Raw genomic sequence first — 14,343 nt, forward strand, 5'->3', positions numbered from 1 at the left:
AACTGACTTCAGTGGCACTGCTCCTGCTCATGTGCTTGATGCGTATACACTTGCATAAGTAGCTCACTAACTCAAGGTCTACATAAGCCCTGCCAATGGAGCAATGGAGCCCAGGGCCATATGGCCATGCCAATGGGTTGGAAAACTGCCATAAAAGCCCTGACTGCAAATTGCCATCTTCAGATTAGTCAAGAGCTCTGTTCTGCTGGCGTTCCCCGCTCCCTTTGACACCCTAATGTCTCCCCACACTTTCACCTGGCCATGAATGTGGCTCACTGCTTGTGGTTCCATCCTGGCCCAAAGCAATTTTGTTTCAAGCACTTTTTCATTTCCTGCTAACTCTGTCTTTTGGCAACTGATGCAACTGATGCTCTACAGTCATCTGCGTGGGTGACTGAGTTTGTGGGGTTCCATCTGCTCACCTAACATCTGTTTACTCCGGTGCTTTTTGACCTGTGCACCCTTAATAAAACCTAACGTTGCGCCCAGGAAAAGGGACCAGCAAACCGCACCCTCTGCTGCCCTCTAGCGGAGACACTCCGCATTACACGGCACTTCAATTTGGCCACTTTCTGATCTCGGCATCTCTTCTCTTTTCAGTGATTCGTTTTCCCCTGTGTTTCGAGGCATCCGTTTTTTCTTTGCTAATTTTTTAAATGGGAAGAATAACAGCCCTGCTGCAGCAGCACATAAATAACAGCGCATACGGCGTAATGAGCCAGTGGAGTGGACCCTTCTGGTTTGTTAATGCTTGCTGACGATTACTGGACCTGCTTTGCCACTGCTCGCCCAAGGTGAGTGGCTTTTAGGCTGTGAGAAGCCCCGGGCAATACAAAGAGCCAGACTTCAATAATGCATCACAAAAGCTTCCAACCAGCAGCATCAGGAGGACGGGAAAGTGTAATGGATAGTGGGAGCTGACCCGCAAAAACCTGTTCCATGTTTTATGAGTCCTCTTCTCTGCAGACTGTTTCCATCGAGAGAGGGAAATACACAGGAAATGAACCCACAAGGGAGCCCAGTTCCCCAGCCACCCGCAGCCTGGATAGAAACATGGGGCTAAACTGAAACGAGAAAATCGGGGGGGGGGAGGCAATCATCGGAATAGATAGGACCCGCCGGAGAAAGGGAACTAAACGGGCTTTGGGTGGTGGGATTGGGAGGCTAACTTTGGTACCTACATTAGAGGGGGGGAAATCGAGGCAGCTAAATAAGTGACTCTTCGGTGTAAGTGACAAGGGGCTGAAAGAGACACCAGAAATGGTGCGTGTGTCAACAACAATCCAACGTGTCCCGCTCAATCGACGGCCCCTTTTCAATGTCTTTAACCGCAAATATCCCCTGTCCCCCCGTCTGTGGGGCTCACAAAGCCTTATCCGGCATATTTGTATGTATAATTGACAGACAATAGCCATCGATTGTTCCCCTCCCCCGGCTCCACTTCTGCCCGGGAGCAGATCCCGGAACCGCCCGGGAGCCCTGAAACCAGCCCGGAGCTGGGTCGGTTCTGGCGGAGCGGGGAGCCGGGGACCATGTCTCCAAGAGGGAGGTGGCACCGAATCCATCTGGAAGTGGGGAGCGGGGGTCATTGCAAATTGCCCAGGGAGATTGCACGAGCCCCGTCTCATCCAGGGGTGGGGGGCTCTGCATGCCCCGGGGATCGGGCTCCAGCAATGCCGCAGGATGGTTCCCCCCGCCACCCCGCCCCAGCGCAGGCAGAGCCAAGCGGTCGTGCCCCAAGCCGCGCCCCCGGAGGGCCCGGCCAGCCGGCTGCAAGCGGCAGCCTCCCCGGGCTGTGACGCTGCCGAGGGGCGGGCGCGGGCAGCTCTATATAAAGCCAGCGGCGGCTGGGGCCGCTCAGACCGGACTCGCAGCCTGCGCAGGAGACGGGGCGCCCAGTGGCCAGCCGTTCCCCAGACCCCCGCCGCCTCCTTCCATGAGACCCGCCGCCATGATCAAGAAGCTGTGCCAGAGCGAGTCCGAGCTGAGCATCCCGGCCAAGAACTGCTATCGCATGGTGGTGCTGGGCTCCTCCAAGGTGGGCAAGACGGCCATCGTCTCCCGCTTCCTGACGGGCCGCTTCGAGGAGCAATACACGCCCACCATCGAGGACTTCCACCGCAAGTTCTACAGCATCCGCGGCGAGGTCTATCAGCTGGACATCCTGGACACGTCGGGCAACCACCCCTTCCCCGCCATGCGGCGCCTCTCCATCCTGACAGGTACGGGGGGGCCGGGGCTTGCGAGGCGGGTCCCCCAGCCATCCCGGGGGCTGGGGGCTGCGGCGTCCCTCTGGGTAGGGAAGGGAGCCGGGGACAGTCACGGCTGGGAATGCTCCTTGTGCCAGGGTCAGGGGACAGTCAGTCGGGCACAGCTCTCTCTCGGCCACTTCTCCCACTGCCCCACAGTTTGCATGTGCCACTGATAGGCACTGGGGGGATCGAACCTGGGATTGCTGGAGTTTCGTGCATGAGCTAAAAGCCAGAGGGCTGTTAGCTAAGACTGGAGAGCAGACTTATTAATCTCTCTCTCTAAGTGGTCTTGATGCCACTAGATGGGACAGAGCACCACACCCAGAAGCTGTGTGGGTTACACTAGGAAAGCGAAGGAAGCAAGGGCCGGGCGGGTGTGTTTACCCAACACCCATGCAGGGGGGCTGGAACAATTTCGATAGCGGGGATGCTGAGAGCCATTGAACCAAACTGTAAACCCTGTATAGGATGGAAACCATTACAAGCCGGGGAGTGCGGCAGCCCCCCTACTTCCAGCACCTATGTGTCCCAGGTGGTTTGGATGGGGTGTGTGGGCTGCTCACACATGGCATGCCTTGCAATGTAAAGCTAAAAGCAAAGCCTGGAGCTCACATGGCTGCTTCTCTCCCCAGCTGCCCCCTCCCAGTCGAGCCAAGCCCCTCCACCCAAGCTGGAATTTGCATGCAAGCTCAGCAAACAGCCTGGTGCAGGGAGTTTGCAAACTTTATTTCCCTAGGCAAACGTGGGAGCAAATAGGGAAATGCAGAGCACTGCTGCTGGTTAGTGGCAGGGTTAATTAGGGGCTGTCCATAAATTACCTAAGGCATATTTTGGTGATTTTGTTTTTGAAGAAGCCCCCCCCCCCCCCCCCCAGCCCTGAAACAAACACACAATTTTACATACTGCAGTGCGGTAGTTTATGGACAGCCCTTAGGGCAGTGCTGAGGTTGGTGAGCTGATTGGGGACAGGGCTCTGCCTCCATTCAGGACCAGGTCCTAACGTGCCCTCTCTCTGTGCCCCCTCTCTCCTACAGGAGATGTCTTCATCCTGGTGTTCAGCTTGGATAACCGGGACTCCTTCGAGGAGGTGCAGCGGCTGAAGCAGCAGATCCTGGAGACCAAGTCGTGCCTGAAGAACAAGACCAAGGAGAACATGGAGGTGCCCCTGGTCATCTGTGGCAACAAGGGCGACCGAGACTTCTACCGGGAGGTCGAGCCCCGGGAGGTTGAGCAGCTGGTCGGGGCAGACCCTCAGAAATGTGCTTACTTCGAGATCTCCGCCAAGAAAAACAGCAGCCTGGACCAGATGTTCCAAGCACTCTTTGCCATGGCGAAGCTGCCCAGCGAGATGAGCCCGGACCTGCACCGCAAGGTCTCGGTGCAGTACTGTGACATGCTGCACAAGAAGGCGCTCAAGGGCAAGAAGCTGTTGAAGGAAGGGGCCGAGGGCAGCGGCGGGGAAGCCTACGGCATCGTGGCCCCCTTTGCCCGCCGGCCCAGCGTGCACAGTGACCTCATGTACATCCGGGAGAAGGCCATCGGCGGCGGGCAAGCCAAGGACAAGGAGCGCTGTGTGATCAGCTAGGAGCCTCCTGCCGCCCCGCTCCCCTACCTCCCCCAAAAGGGAGGGAGATACATGGGGGGGGGGGGGAAGCTTGTTTTACCATAAACTCTGGCTGCCCAGGGGTGGTATGTGCCCCAGCCAGGGTGGCATCTGCCCCGGGGGCAGGTTAGCTCCCACCTCCTGCCCAAGGGGATGATTTGCATCTGCTGCCCTCTGCACCCACTTTTGGGGTGCAATGGGGGGGGCTGCTGCTGGGGACACCCTCCCCCCCCAAGGGTGAGAGACTGAGGACTTTGTGAGCACAGATGAGGCGCCTGGGAGTGGAAAGACATTGACTCTAAGACACCTCCCCACCTTCGCCAGCATGGGCCAGTGCACTGCCTTACAGAAGAGACTTGGGGGGGAGATATGGTTTGGACTTGAGAAACCAGCCAACACTGAGCTCTGGAAAGGGGCTTTGTGTGTGCATGTGCGTGGGCATTTCTCTGAGCCAGGAGAGCTGCCGGAGGACACTTCCGGCTGTTGCAATCCTCTCCACTGGCCCCTCTTACAGAAGCAGAGATGGGGGTGTGGGTGGGTGTCAAAAACTGACTTTTGTTTACATTTGTCTTGTCTGATTTGGAGAGAAAAAAGCGCATTTTTTTTTTTTTTAATAGGCACTTTATGTAGGGTAGTGTGTGTCCTGGACATGAACAAAATCTTATCCAAGTGTTTTCTACGCTCCATGTTTTATGTTTACTATTTTTTCTACAAAAATAAAACCGTTTTTTAAATTAATCTGTGCTGGGTTTGTCTTTGGTTCCTCTCCGTGTTTCTCAGCATTCTCAAAGCCTCACCCTATGTGGTATGGAACATCTATACTGAAGCTGAGCAACTGTTCAAATCAAAACCTTTCCTCTACATACTTCCCTTCATCCCCAGACCAAAGGTTCCCCTTACTGAAAGGGCTTGACAAGATTTATTTCAGCACAACAAAGTAATTAGGGGGAGGGGTGAAACGAACTGTCCTGCCGAAACAGATCACTGATTGGGCTAAAACTTTTTCTAATGACTGTACCTTGCATTGAACCATACAGTGACATCTAGAGGGCAGATGGGAAAGTGAAGGATTTCAGATCCTAGCCTATAAGTGCATGTGATCATAAATACTAGCCGGGCATTTGTCATAGGAAATGTGTGTAAAATGAGACATGACACAACTTCATAATCACTTAAAATCGCTCCTAGGACCAGGCACTACAGTAATAAAACTAATAATCTCTTAGCCAGTTTTTCACACTTGAAACATCTGCAATTCAACCATAAAAGGCTTTTTACAAATACTAATTTGCACTTAAATCAGAGAGACCTTTTTTCCTTTGCAACACACCTGAAGGAAACATTCCACTTAAAAAAACCCCCATCTTTGCATTTGAAAGAACTACTGTTCCAAGATTGCCAGAACTGAAAGACAATGGGGAAGGAATAAATTCTCATTTTTTTTTCTAGTTTGGTTTACTTGGTGATTTTGAAAACACATTAGGACTGTTTTTTCAGGGCTGCTGAATACCACTAGCTCCCACTGATCTCAATCGCTCAGATCCTCTGAAAAATTAGGCCTTTTGTGTTTAGCCAGTCTCCTTGTTTCACTAGTCAGTTTTCCCTGTTATTTCCCTTGCCCCCTACCCCAGCAATAGGGGCCAGAAATATATTTTTAATTTAAAGATAAGGAAAATGTGCTTATGAAACCATAAAAATAGGCAGGGAGACTGATGTAGCACCTGAAACAGCTTTAATAAAAAAAAAAAAAAAAGGTGACTGGATTTTAAATTGAAGGGGTCACTTTCACCTGCAACTCCACATTTCTCTGGACTTGTACTTGATTCTTCCATCTCTTCAGTATGTGCACAGTTCACTGGAATGTATATTGAAAACGAAATGGATTATTTCACCATCTGAAATAGATGCCAAATTTACTGATCTTAGACAATGGCTGGCAGAAATGCACTGCCCGTGTTCATCTTCTATTGCGTATTTTTGAGTTCTGTTTCACGGAAACAAGGAAGGTTTATCCCAGGCCACATTTGCATCTTCCCAAAGAAATGAGTTTAGCACTATTTTAAATGAGTTGCAGAGTGGCATATAATAAGCAAGCTGCTGGTAATTTGGACTATCCCAGCATGGTGTCCCTGACCTTACCAGAAACACTTTCGTTCTGGCTGGCAAAGGGAAAGCAATTTCAAAACAGATCTCGTTGTTGCTCTTTATAGGAATGAGCTTTATCTCCCTTCTGGGGACTCTACCGGCTTCTCTGTGTCCTTGTGTTATATGCAAATAACCTGCATTCTAGTGACTGGCACAGTATTTCATCATAATTTATAAGAGCACTTCACAAGGCTGGGACCCAGCCAACCCTGGGCACACATGCTTGAAACTGTACACATAATACTTTTATTAGCCAGTGAGATACAGTGCTACTTACCGAGATCGCCTATGATAACCGTGTTTACCTCCATTTCCCATGGAAGGGGCAGGCAGGCAGCAGGAAATTCTGAGCTAGAACTCAGCAAACTGCCCCTTGCTCTATTTGAACATGATCCAATGTTCAGCCATTTTCATGAGTTGTAACTGGAGGTGCCCTCAGTTACTTCCATGGAAACCCACTGGGACGGATTCTCATCTCCAGGTCCAGTGCACTGAAGCCAATGTGTTTACATCAGGGATGAATCAGACCCATCCAACTCTATTTTAAGTGGGTACAACTAAGGTGCAGAACGGGCTCGCGCCACCTCGCTACATTGATGGAGCAGCCCATGGCCCAATCCACCACCGCCCATATCCCCAATCTTGCTGCACTCTTCCCCGTCAAGTCTACTTCTCCTCCTGCCTCTAGTTTATACAGTTGAAATATTGGGGGGTGAATTTGCTTCTTGTGAAAGCGAAGGCAAAGCAGGCCTGGCTAGCACTCCTGCTAGTATCGGCAGGCATTAGACAAACTTCCCCCTGCCCAGCCAATACATCTCAGTCCTGGTCAAGTCCCAGGCATCCCTTGAGCAGAGACCAGCTGTTATGCTGTAGTGTGTGGTGGCCGCAGTGTCCATGGGGTGAAGGAGGTGAACCCACAACTGTTTTTATACTGGTGACCTAGGCCTGGATCCTGCAAACCTCACTCCCATGGCAGGGTGGTGCTCTTAAACCTGAGTTGCACCCAGGTCTGAAGAAATGAAAGGTTAGAGGCCTTAATCCAGAGTCACCAGCCTATCTATGGGCTAAATTCTTCCCTGGTGCAGCTCCACTGACTTGAATGGCCCAGTTGCTGCTAGTTGGCTATGGGGCCAATCTCCCTTCCCATCTCCATGGGGCTGTTTACTAGATACTTGCCTGGGTCCTTCACTGGATCTGCACAAAGCACTTCATCTCCATCCACAGCTGAGGGGGGGTTAACACAGTAGTGGACAAGTGTCCCAAACGCAGGAAGAGGCCCATGTAGGCAGGCAGTGGATTCTGCCCTTGATTAAAGTACTCTGGGGCATGCAGCTGGCCTCGAGAGATTCTGCTCTCGGCCCCGCTGGCGGAAAGTGAAATAACCACTACAGTCAACAGGGTTAGGCAGACTGACCCCAGGGCAACCAGGAGTGACACTGCCTATGTGAGTTGGGAATCGAGGTACCTAAATCCCTGTGACATTCACTCAGAGCTGAGCACTGACCACTCCTTTTAAAATTCCCAGCCTAACTCTACTCGGCTATTTGGCCCCAGCCCTGCTTTTAGAAAAGCAATGGAAGGATAAAGCACCCAGGCCAGCTCCGCGGTCTCCCGTGCTTTCAGAATATCCCTGTGCCGTCCTCGCAGGCTCAGTACAGACGCAAGTGCCACTCAGGGTTTTCAAATCTTTACTCAGATCATCTCAGGTACAAACATCACTTATGCAAAAAAAATAAAGGTGATAAATACAAAAGCAGTTGTAACCAATCCCGTCTCTCCAGACAACACGCTCTGCAACCGACGCAGGGGGAACCGCATCTGCTGCCTCCTGGGAGCAGGACAGGGAGCTTCATTCTGCTCCTTTCAGTCCCCCCACCACTTTGCCTGGTGCCAATTTCCACAAAAGGGAAGAAAATGCCCCCTCTTTCTGGCTGCAGGCAGTAATGTCACCACCAGATTATTTACTCCTCATAGCGAGGGGGAAGCGTAATCCTTCCTGCGCGCTTGCATTAAAAAAAAAAAAAAAGACGCACTCCAGAACAGAGATATATATATAAATACACGCAGTCCCCCAGCAGATCAAAGCAAACGTACCGCTGCAATCATCATACGTCAGGTACACAATGTTCTCCCGGGTTAATGTCACATGGCTGTGATCCACACAGCAGCAACCTTGTAGGAAGAAGACAGAAAAGAAGGGGAGGAGATGTCTTGCTTTCCCCTGGGGTCTCAGTTCCATACAACAGAGTCCCGTCCCGTCCCTTCCCTCCTACTCCTTGGGGATTTCAAACATGCAAAGGCTCTTGTATTTCTGCAGCAGTTCATTCTTGGTCCTGACTTGCTCCCTCAGGCCGCGCAGCTGCTGTTGCTGCTGCTCGGGGCTCACGCCGATGCCGGGCATGGCGCTGATCATCTTTCTCATCTCCTGGAATTTGGTCTTGAGTTCGTTCAGCACCTGGTGGACATCCTGGCTGTCCTTGTCCATGCTGCAGGGAGGCAGAGAGCAGATACGACAGTTCACACCTTGCATCAGACGGACTCACGGGGCTACGTCCATCCCTACATAGACTCCTCTGCAGCCACCCACCCGAAGCCGTCAGGGATGAGTTCGCCCTACAGCGCCCGCCCACGTCCATACATCCACCCCGAGAAGAGGGGCGCAGCCACGGGCGGTTAGCTACATATGCCCAACTCTGACACGACTGCCGATATTCTGGGCAGCCTCTGTTCAGTGACGTTACCCTACAGCCACATGACGGCTCTGGCTCATGGTGTCTTGTTGAACGCACACACCCACGGGATAGTCACACGGGTCAGGGGCAGACGGCTTGAGGCTCTAACGTTTACCACAAATCCGGGCAACTTTCCCCGCTGTTAAGCCCCCATCCCTCTCCCTTTAAAGAAGTCCCATATCACCATCACGTTCCTCTGGCTAGAAAGGCTGCATGGGATCCCTTCTGGAACCTCTCAACGACATTCGTTGACCAGCCAGGGTGTGTCACCATAATATGATGCACACTGTCCTCTGGCCATACCCACCCTCGCCCCCGAGCTTTTCTCTCTGCCTAGCCCAGAGGGTGAGATAGAACCAGCGCCCCCAGCTGTCCTGGCAGCCGAGCAGCGATGCTGAAGGGCTTCAGGCCTAGATGGTCTCCCCCAGCTTCTGTGACTCAGGCTCACAGGTGTTGCCTCCTGTTGCACTTTCCAGACGTGATAAAATGGTTTCGACTTTAATGAGCAGGAGAGGGGCTGGGGGGAGGAGGAGGGACCGAGAGCCGACAGGCGCCAGAGGGAAGCTGCGGGTGCACGTCCCCCAACGCAGCTCTGCTAATGCCCCTCACTCCTGACCCGCAGCCCCAACACGCCTCCGCCTCGACCTGCAACACGGCTCCATGGCTCCCTATGTCCAGCTCTGCCTCCAGCATCCTGTTATTCCAGCCCTGCGTAGCATAGGATCAGATCTGTTTTGAGGCAGCACTGTCCAGCGGATAAGGACTCAGGGGACCTTGGGCAAGTCACCCCCTACTATACCTCAGTTTCCCCTCCCTCATTTTGCCTGTCTCCTCTACTTAGACTGTGCACTCTTCAGGGCAGGGAGTGGCTCTTACTACATGTACGTACAGCGCTTAGCACAGTGGGGATCCGATTTTGGTTTGGGGCCTGTAATACAAATCATTAATAAACAACAGCCTCACTGGTAGCTGACAGGAATCAGATGCATTCTGCCATCCAAGCTACAAACAAGTTCCTTGAACTCAAAAATAAGGAACGCCAGAGAAAACCACGCTCCACAGACTCAAACGGACTCTCGCTCTCGCTGAGGGGACAGCAATGCACCCAGAAAGGAGAGACGGTGCCCTATTTTAAACACAGCTGCTTCCTCAGCATGCTCCATTTTTAAAAAGAGCTGCTTCACTTCACACCAGCGCAGCTCATTAGTATCTGCGAGGCCATTGTTAACACTTAGCAAAGTCTCACCTGGCTCAGAGGAACAGGCAAGAAGTTGCTTCCCTGCTTTGGAAAACACTTGCTAATGGGTAGAGTGGGGTTGTAAAGGCCTTTGAAAACCAGAAGCCTGCTCAATAGCTCTAAAAATAAAACCAGGTGGGCACTGCAGGGGCAGAGGGGGACTCAGTCATTTGGGGAATAATGACACAGCCCAAAGGGAAACGTTGAAGCAGATGCTGCCCATTGGTTTGAATATGAATTCTTTCCAAGCGTACTCAGGTAGGACATTTTACCAGCAAAATATTCATCACGCTCTTTGTACGTAAAACTGCAGCTGGATGCTGTGAATGAGCTGTCAGCGAGCGGGCATCGAAATCACGATCAGTCACGAGCACCCAGGTAGAATTGAATGACGGCGGGTAGGCCCTTTCGGGGAGAATCAAGTTCATCTAATCCTCGACTGGCCTCCTCGCTCTCCCGCTGGTGTAACTCGAACTTCAGCGGGATCCCTCCTGATTCACACCACTACGAGAGTTTAGAAGTAAGGCCCTACGCGTCGGCGAGGGCCTGCTCCGCAGTCTGTGGAAAGACTCCCACTAACTCAATGACATTTGGATCAAGCCCCGAGAGCGGTGGAGCTTTTTAGACGGAGGGCAAAGAGCTGGCAGAAATTCCAGGGACTGAAACAATAGGCAAGGGGGTGTGTCCTTGAATGTCTGTTAGCTTACAACACACATCCCCAATGACACTGGAGAGCCGAGACACGCTACCTTATGTTCAAGCCCCGACTTCGTGCTAAGCGATCGTTTGACAGGATGAGACATTTGCCACCTGCCATATGAACGAATACTCCCTAGACCAGGAAAGCTCAGCTCCCCAGCTGCCAGTTGAGTGAAGCATCACTCTAATGCTAGCAGTTAGAGAGAGGCTGGCTGCTAAAATCATGCTGGGATGGACATAGGGACTGGAGAGTGGATGGTGATCAGAGGAGAGTGGATAGCCCAGGGATGGGCAATGGGATACGTGGCACCTTTCATCTCTTGGTCGCAAGGTCATTGGCGGATGGCTGTTCGGAGACCTATGTGAAATGGGTTGGGTGAGTCTCAGCCCAGTTTCCAGCAGACAAACCTTCTCATTGAAGACATGCACAGCCTATGGCCACCACCGAGATCCTTCCTGAAAGTCCCCCCCTCTCACGACACCCACCAGCCTGTGAGTTCAAAATGATCACTTCAGTTATTCCCCCTCCTGTGTTCATTCCCCAGTGTGTCCTGCTTTCCCTGGGCCTGCCTGTCAGGCTGCAAAGTCTCCGGGCATCTCTACACTGCAATTAGATACCCACGGCTGGCCCATGCCGGCTGACTCGGGCTCGGGCTAAGGGGCTGTTTAACTGCAATGTAGATGTTCGTGCTGAGGCCCGCGCTTTGGGACTCTCCCCCCTTTACCTCCAAGTGCCCCCTGCAGAACAGGGTTAAGGCACCAGGGTTGGGGCAGCGTGGCAGGAGTTGGCACCGCCACCCTCTGTGCTGACCCTGTTTTGTGCATACATGGCAATCTTCAGTGCCCAGGGCGGTTACGCCAACCCTGACTTCACACAAACAAAACATCAGGGCTAGAACTCCACAGGTGGCCCCAGATCTACTCAGGACCAATATACTTGTCCAGACACTGATCCAGAATCAGAAAGACAAAATTCCGATCGCTACCATGAGATGATCCAAATTTATTTGGGCCTAAGCTTTCGTGGGCTAGAACATTCTCAGAAACTCTGAGCCAGATCGTCAGCAGGTGTAAACTCCACGCCACCTGCTCTGATTTACCCCAGCGGAGGCTCTGGCCCACAGTGTCAGTGCCGGAAAGGTACAACTAGATCAAGATGCATCAAAAGGTAACGAAAATAACTTCAAACTAACCAAGCCTGGAGTTAAACGGCCTCATGAAATCAAAGCAGCAGGTAGAACCGAAGGTGTTGCAGACGGAATTCCATCACCCTCAATGCAGGACCCTTCCTTACATTTTACCACCCCTGCGAGGGGATTCCCATCCCCTTCCTCGATCCAAGTGACTTATGGTACCCACCCGTGATGCCTGGCCCCAGAATGCCATGCTGCTAGGCTCCAGATAGCAGGCGGCATGCTAGGAACACTCATCTCTGCCCAGGACGCCCTTCCCTGCTGAAGAGGACAGTCTAAGCCTTCGCCCTGAATGGCTCCACAAGCAGAGCTTTGGCCATCCTCTGTAGGGCGGCTGGTGGTCTGGGGCGAGCAGGGGACCCAGGATGGAGGGGATCCCCGGAACCCAAGTGATCTTGGCCCTCTGGAAAGCAAAGTGGATCATGCCCTAATTCTCTGCTTGTGAGATGGGGGATACGGAGAGCTACCCCAGGATCTCTGGGAGCACGGGGGGGGATCCCTAGTGATCTCTCTGCTCCTGGGAGGGTGAAAAGATTCCCAGATCTCTAAAGGACAAGGGGAACCCCAGCGAGATCCCTGGAGCAGTCCCAGGGGATATCCCCAGTGATCTCTCTGCAGAACGGGGCGCTGGAGGGGGGGAACCCCAGGATCTCTCCCCGGAGCGGGGCGCTGGGGGGGGGAACCCCAGGGCAGCGCCGCCTGGGGGGAGGGCGAGGGGGGGGGAGCACAGGCACGTTACCATTTGATGATATCATGGACCAGGGGCAGGAAGGAGAAATCCTCCTGGCCCTGCTGCTGGGACGGCGGCGGCTGGGGCGGCGGCTGGAGCTGGGGCTTCTGCTCTCCCTGCTGCTCCGGGGGCTGCGGGGCTTGGAGCGGGGGCGGCGGCGGCGGCTCCTCCACCGGCCGCACCCCCACACCGGCCCCGCCAGTCGCCATGGTCCCCCCTGGCCCCCTCCGGCTGCAGCCCGTCGCGGCTCATGCGCGTCCCCCAGGCCCGGCCCCTTGCAACCAGACATAGGCCGATTGCAGCCGCGGCTCCAACACGTCAGAGGCGCTGGGGGTGTGCACGGGGCTGGCTCGCCCGGCCCGCTGCGATGGGGCTCCGTGCTGCAATGCCCGCGGCTGGGGCTCTCTGCTGCAAGGGGCAGCGCCCCGGGGGCTGGGCTGCAGCCGTGCACCGGGCGGCTCCAGCCCGGGGGTGCAGGAGCGGGTTTGCTGGGGGTGGCCCTGCTGCAGGCATGCATGAGACAAGCGGCGAGGCCCAGGGACTTGGGGGCGGCTGGGGTATGGAGCAGTGGCCCGGCCCTTTAGCAGAGCTCTCTGCCCGAAATGTTGGCCCCTTACCAAGGAGCTCTGGAGGGGGGGGGGGCATGTGTAGGTCTCTAGTTCACTGGTTCTCCAACTTCTGTCCTGGTGACCCCTTTCACATAGCAAGCCTCCGAGGGCTACCCGCCTTATGCATTAAAAACACTTTTTAATATATTTAACACCATTATAAATGCAGGGTTTGGGGTGGAGGCTGACCGCTCCCGACCCCGCATGTAATAACCGCGCGACCCCCCGTTGGAGAACCCCTGCTCTAGGGGCTTGCGTGCAGACATCCTCCAACGCGGGTGGGGTTCATTTTAAGTCGTTTTAAAAGGCCTTCCCTTGAGGGAGGATTTTTGGCCCTGCACAGGGATCCGTTTTTAAGGTCACTCATTTGCGGCCCTATTTGTGTGGCTCCCACAAACATTAAAGGGAGCTTGTTCTGCAGCAGCGTTAACCAGCCCCTCTAGCTGGGGTAGTATCAACCTTGGGGTCTAGTGTGTAGTCCCTGATTTGTGTGTTAGTGGGTTGTGTTCAACGCTGCAGAAGACTGATGTGTGTGTGTGTCCTAGGGTGACCAGATGTCCTGGTTTTATAGGGACAGTCCTGATTTTGGGGTCTTTTTCTTATATAGGCTCCTATTGCCCCCTCCCCACCCCCGTCCCGGTTTTTCACACTTGCTGTCTGGTCACCCTAGTGTGTCCGCACATCACACACACAGTGAACAGAGAGCTGTTAATAAACAGTTCAGTTAGGAACCCACAAGGGAAAATTAAATGCACTGATACAAAATGGGGAATAGCAGGGGAGGCTCTGGTACTGCAGAAGAGGATCTGGGGGTCATAGTGGATTATATAATGAATATGAGTCAACAACATGATGGTGTTGTGAAAAAGGCAAATATCATGCGGGGGTGTATTAACAGGAGTGTTGTGCGTAAGACAGGGGAGGTTATCATTCTGCTGTGCTTGGCACAGCTGGAGTATTGTGTCCAGTGTTGGGTGCCACATAAGGAAAGTTGTGGACAAATTGGAGAGAGTCCAGAGGCGAGCAGCAGAAATGATAAAAGGTTTAGAAAATGTGATTGATGACAAAAGGGGTGGTTGTTTTTTTTAGAAAAGGGCCTGTTTAGTCTAGAGAACAGAATGCTGAGGGGGAACCTGGTAACAGG

General features: G+C 53.3%; 2 protein-coding genes across 2 annotated transcripts; one reads left to right on the top strand and one right to left on the bottom strand.

Moving 5' to 3' along the window:
• Window positions 1-1,868: 1,868 nt before the first annotated feature.
• RASD1 (ras related dexamethasone induced 1) lies at window positions 1,869-3,982 on the top strand. Its single transcript, XM_024205257.3, has 2 exons — window positions 1,869-2,222; window positions 3,287-3,982. Exons 1-2 carry the CDS (start codon window positions 1,937-1,939, stop codon window positions 3,835-3,837), a joined length of 837 nt encoding a protein of 278 aa, XP_024061025.1. The 5' UTR covers window positions 1,869-1,936; the 3' UTR covers window positions 3,838-3,982.
• Window positions 3,983-7,671: 3,689 nt separating this feature from the next.
• MED9 (mediator complex subunit 9) lies at window positions 7,672-12,801 on the bottom strand. The gene is made up of 2 exons (XM_024205281.3): window positions 12,601-12,801; window positions 7,672-8,486 (listed from the first exon to the last, which is right to left on the bottom strand). The coding sequence occupies exons 1-2, from the start codon at window positions 12,798-12,800 to the stop codon at window positions 8,270-8,272; spliced, it is 417 nt and encodes a 138-aa protein (XP_024061049.1). The 5' UTR covers window position 12,801; the 3' UTR covers window positions 7,672-8,269.
• Between the last annotated feature and the right edge of the window lie 1,542 nt (window positions 12,802-14,343).

The sequence above is a fragment of the Terrapene carolina genome, unplaced genomic scaffold (genome assembly GCF_002925995.2).
Source record: "Terrapene carolina triunguis isolate 2854851 unplaced genomic scaffold, T_m_triunguis-2.0 Scaffold93, whole genome shotgun sequence".
In the NCBI taxonomy this organism is placed as follows: Eukaryota; Metazoa; Chordata; order Testudines; family Emydidae; genus Terrapene; species Terrapene triunguis.

Excerpts from the sequence above, each read along its gene's own strand:
- MED9 (XM_024205281.3), bottom strand. The coding sequence starts at position 12,800 with ATGGCGACTGGCGGGGCCGGTGTGGGGGTGCGGCCGGTGGAGGAGCCG. Across the intron at positions 8,487-12,600 it reads GTCCATGATATCATCAAATG|CATGGACAAGGACAGCCAGG; the intron begins GTAACGTGCCTG and ends GCCTCCCTGCAG.
- RASD1 (XM_024205257.3), top strand. The coding sequence starts at position 1,937 with ATGAGACCCGCCGCCATGATCAAGAAGCTGTGCCAGAGCGAGTCCGAG. Across the intron at positions 2,223-3,286 it reads GCGCCTCTCCATCCTGACAG|GAGATGTCTTCATCCTGGTG; the intron begins GTACGGGGGGGC and ends TCTCTCCTACAG.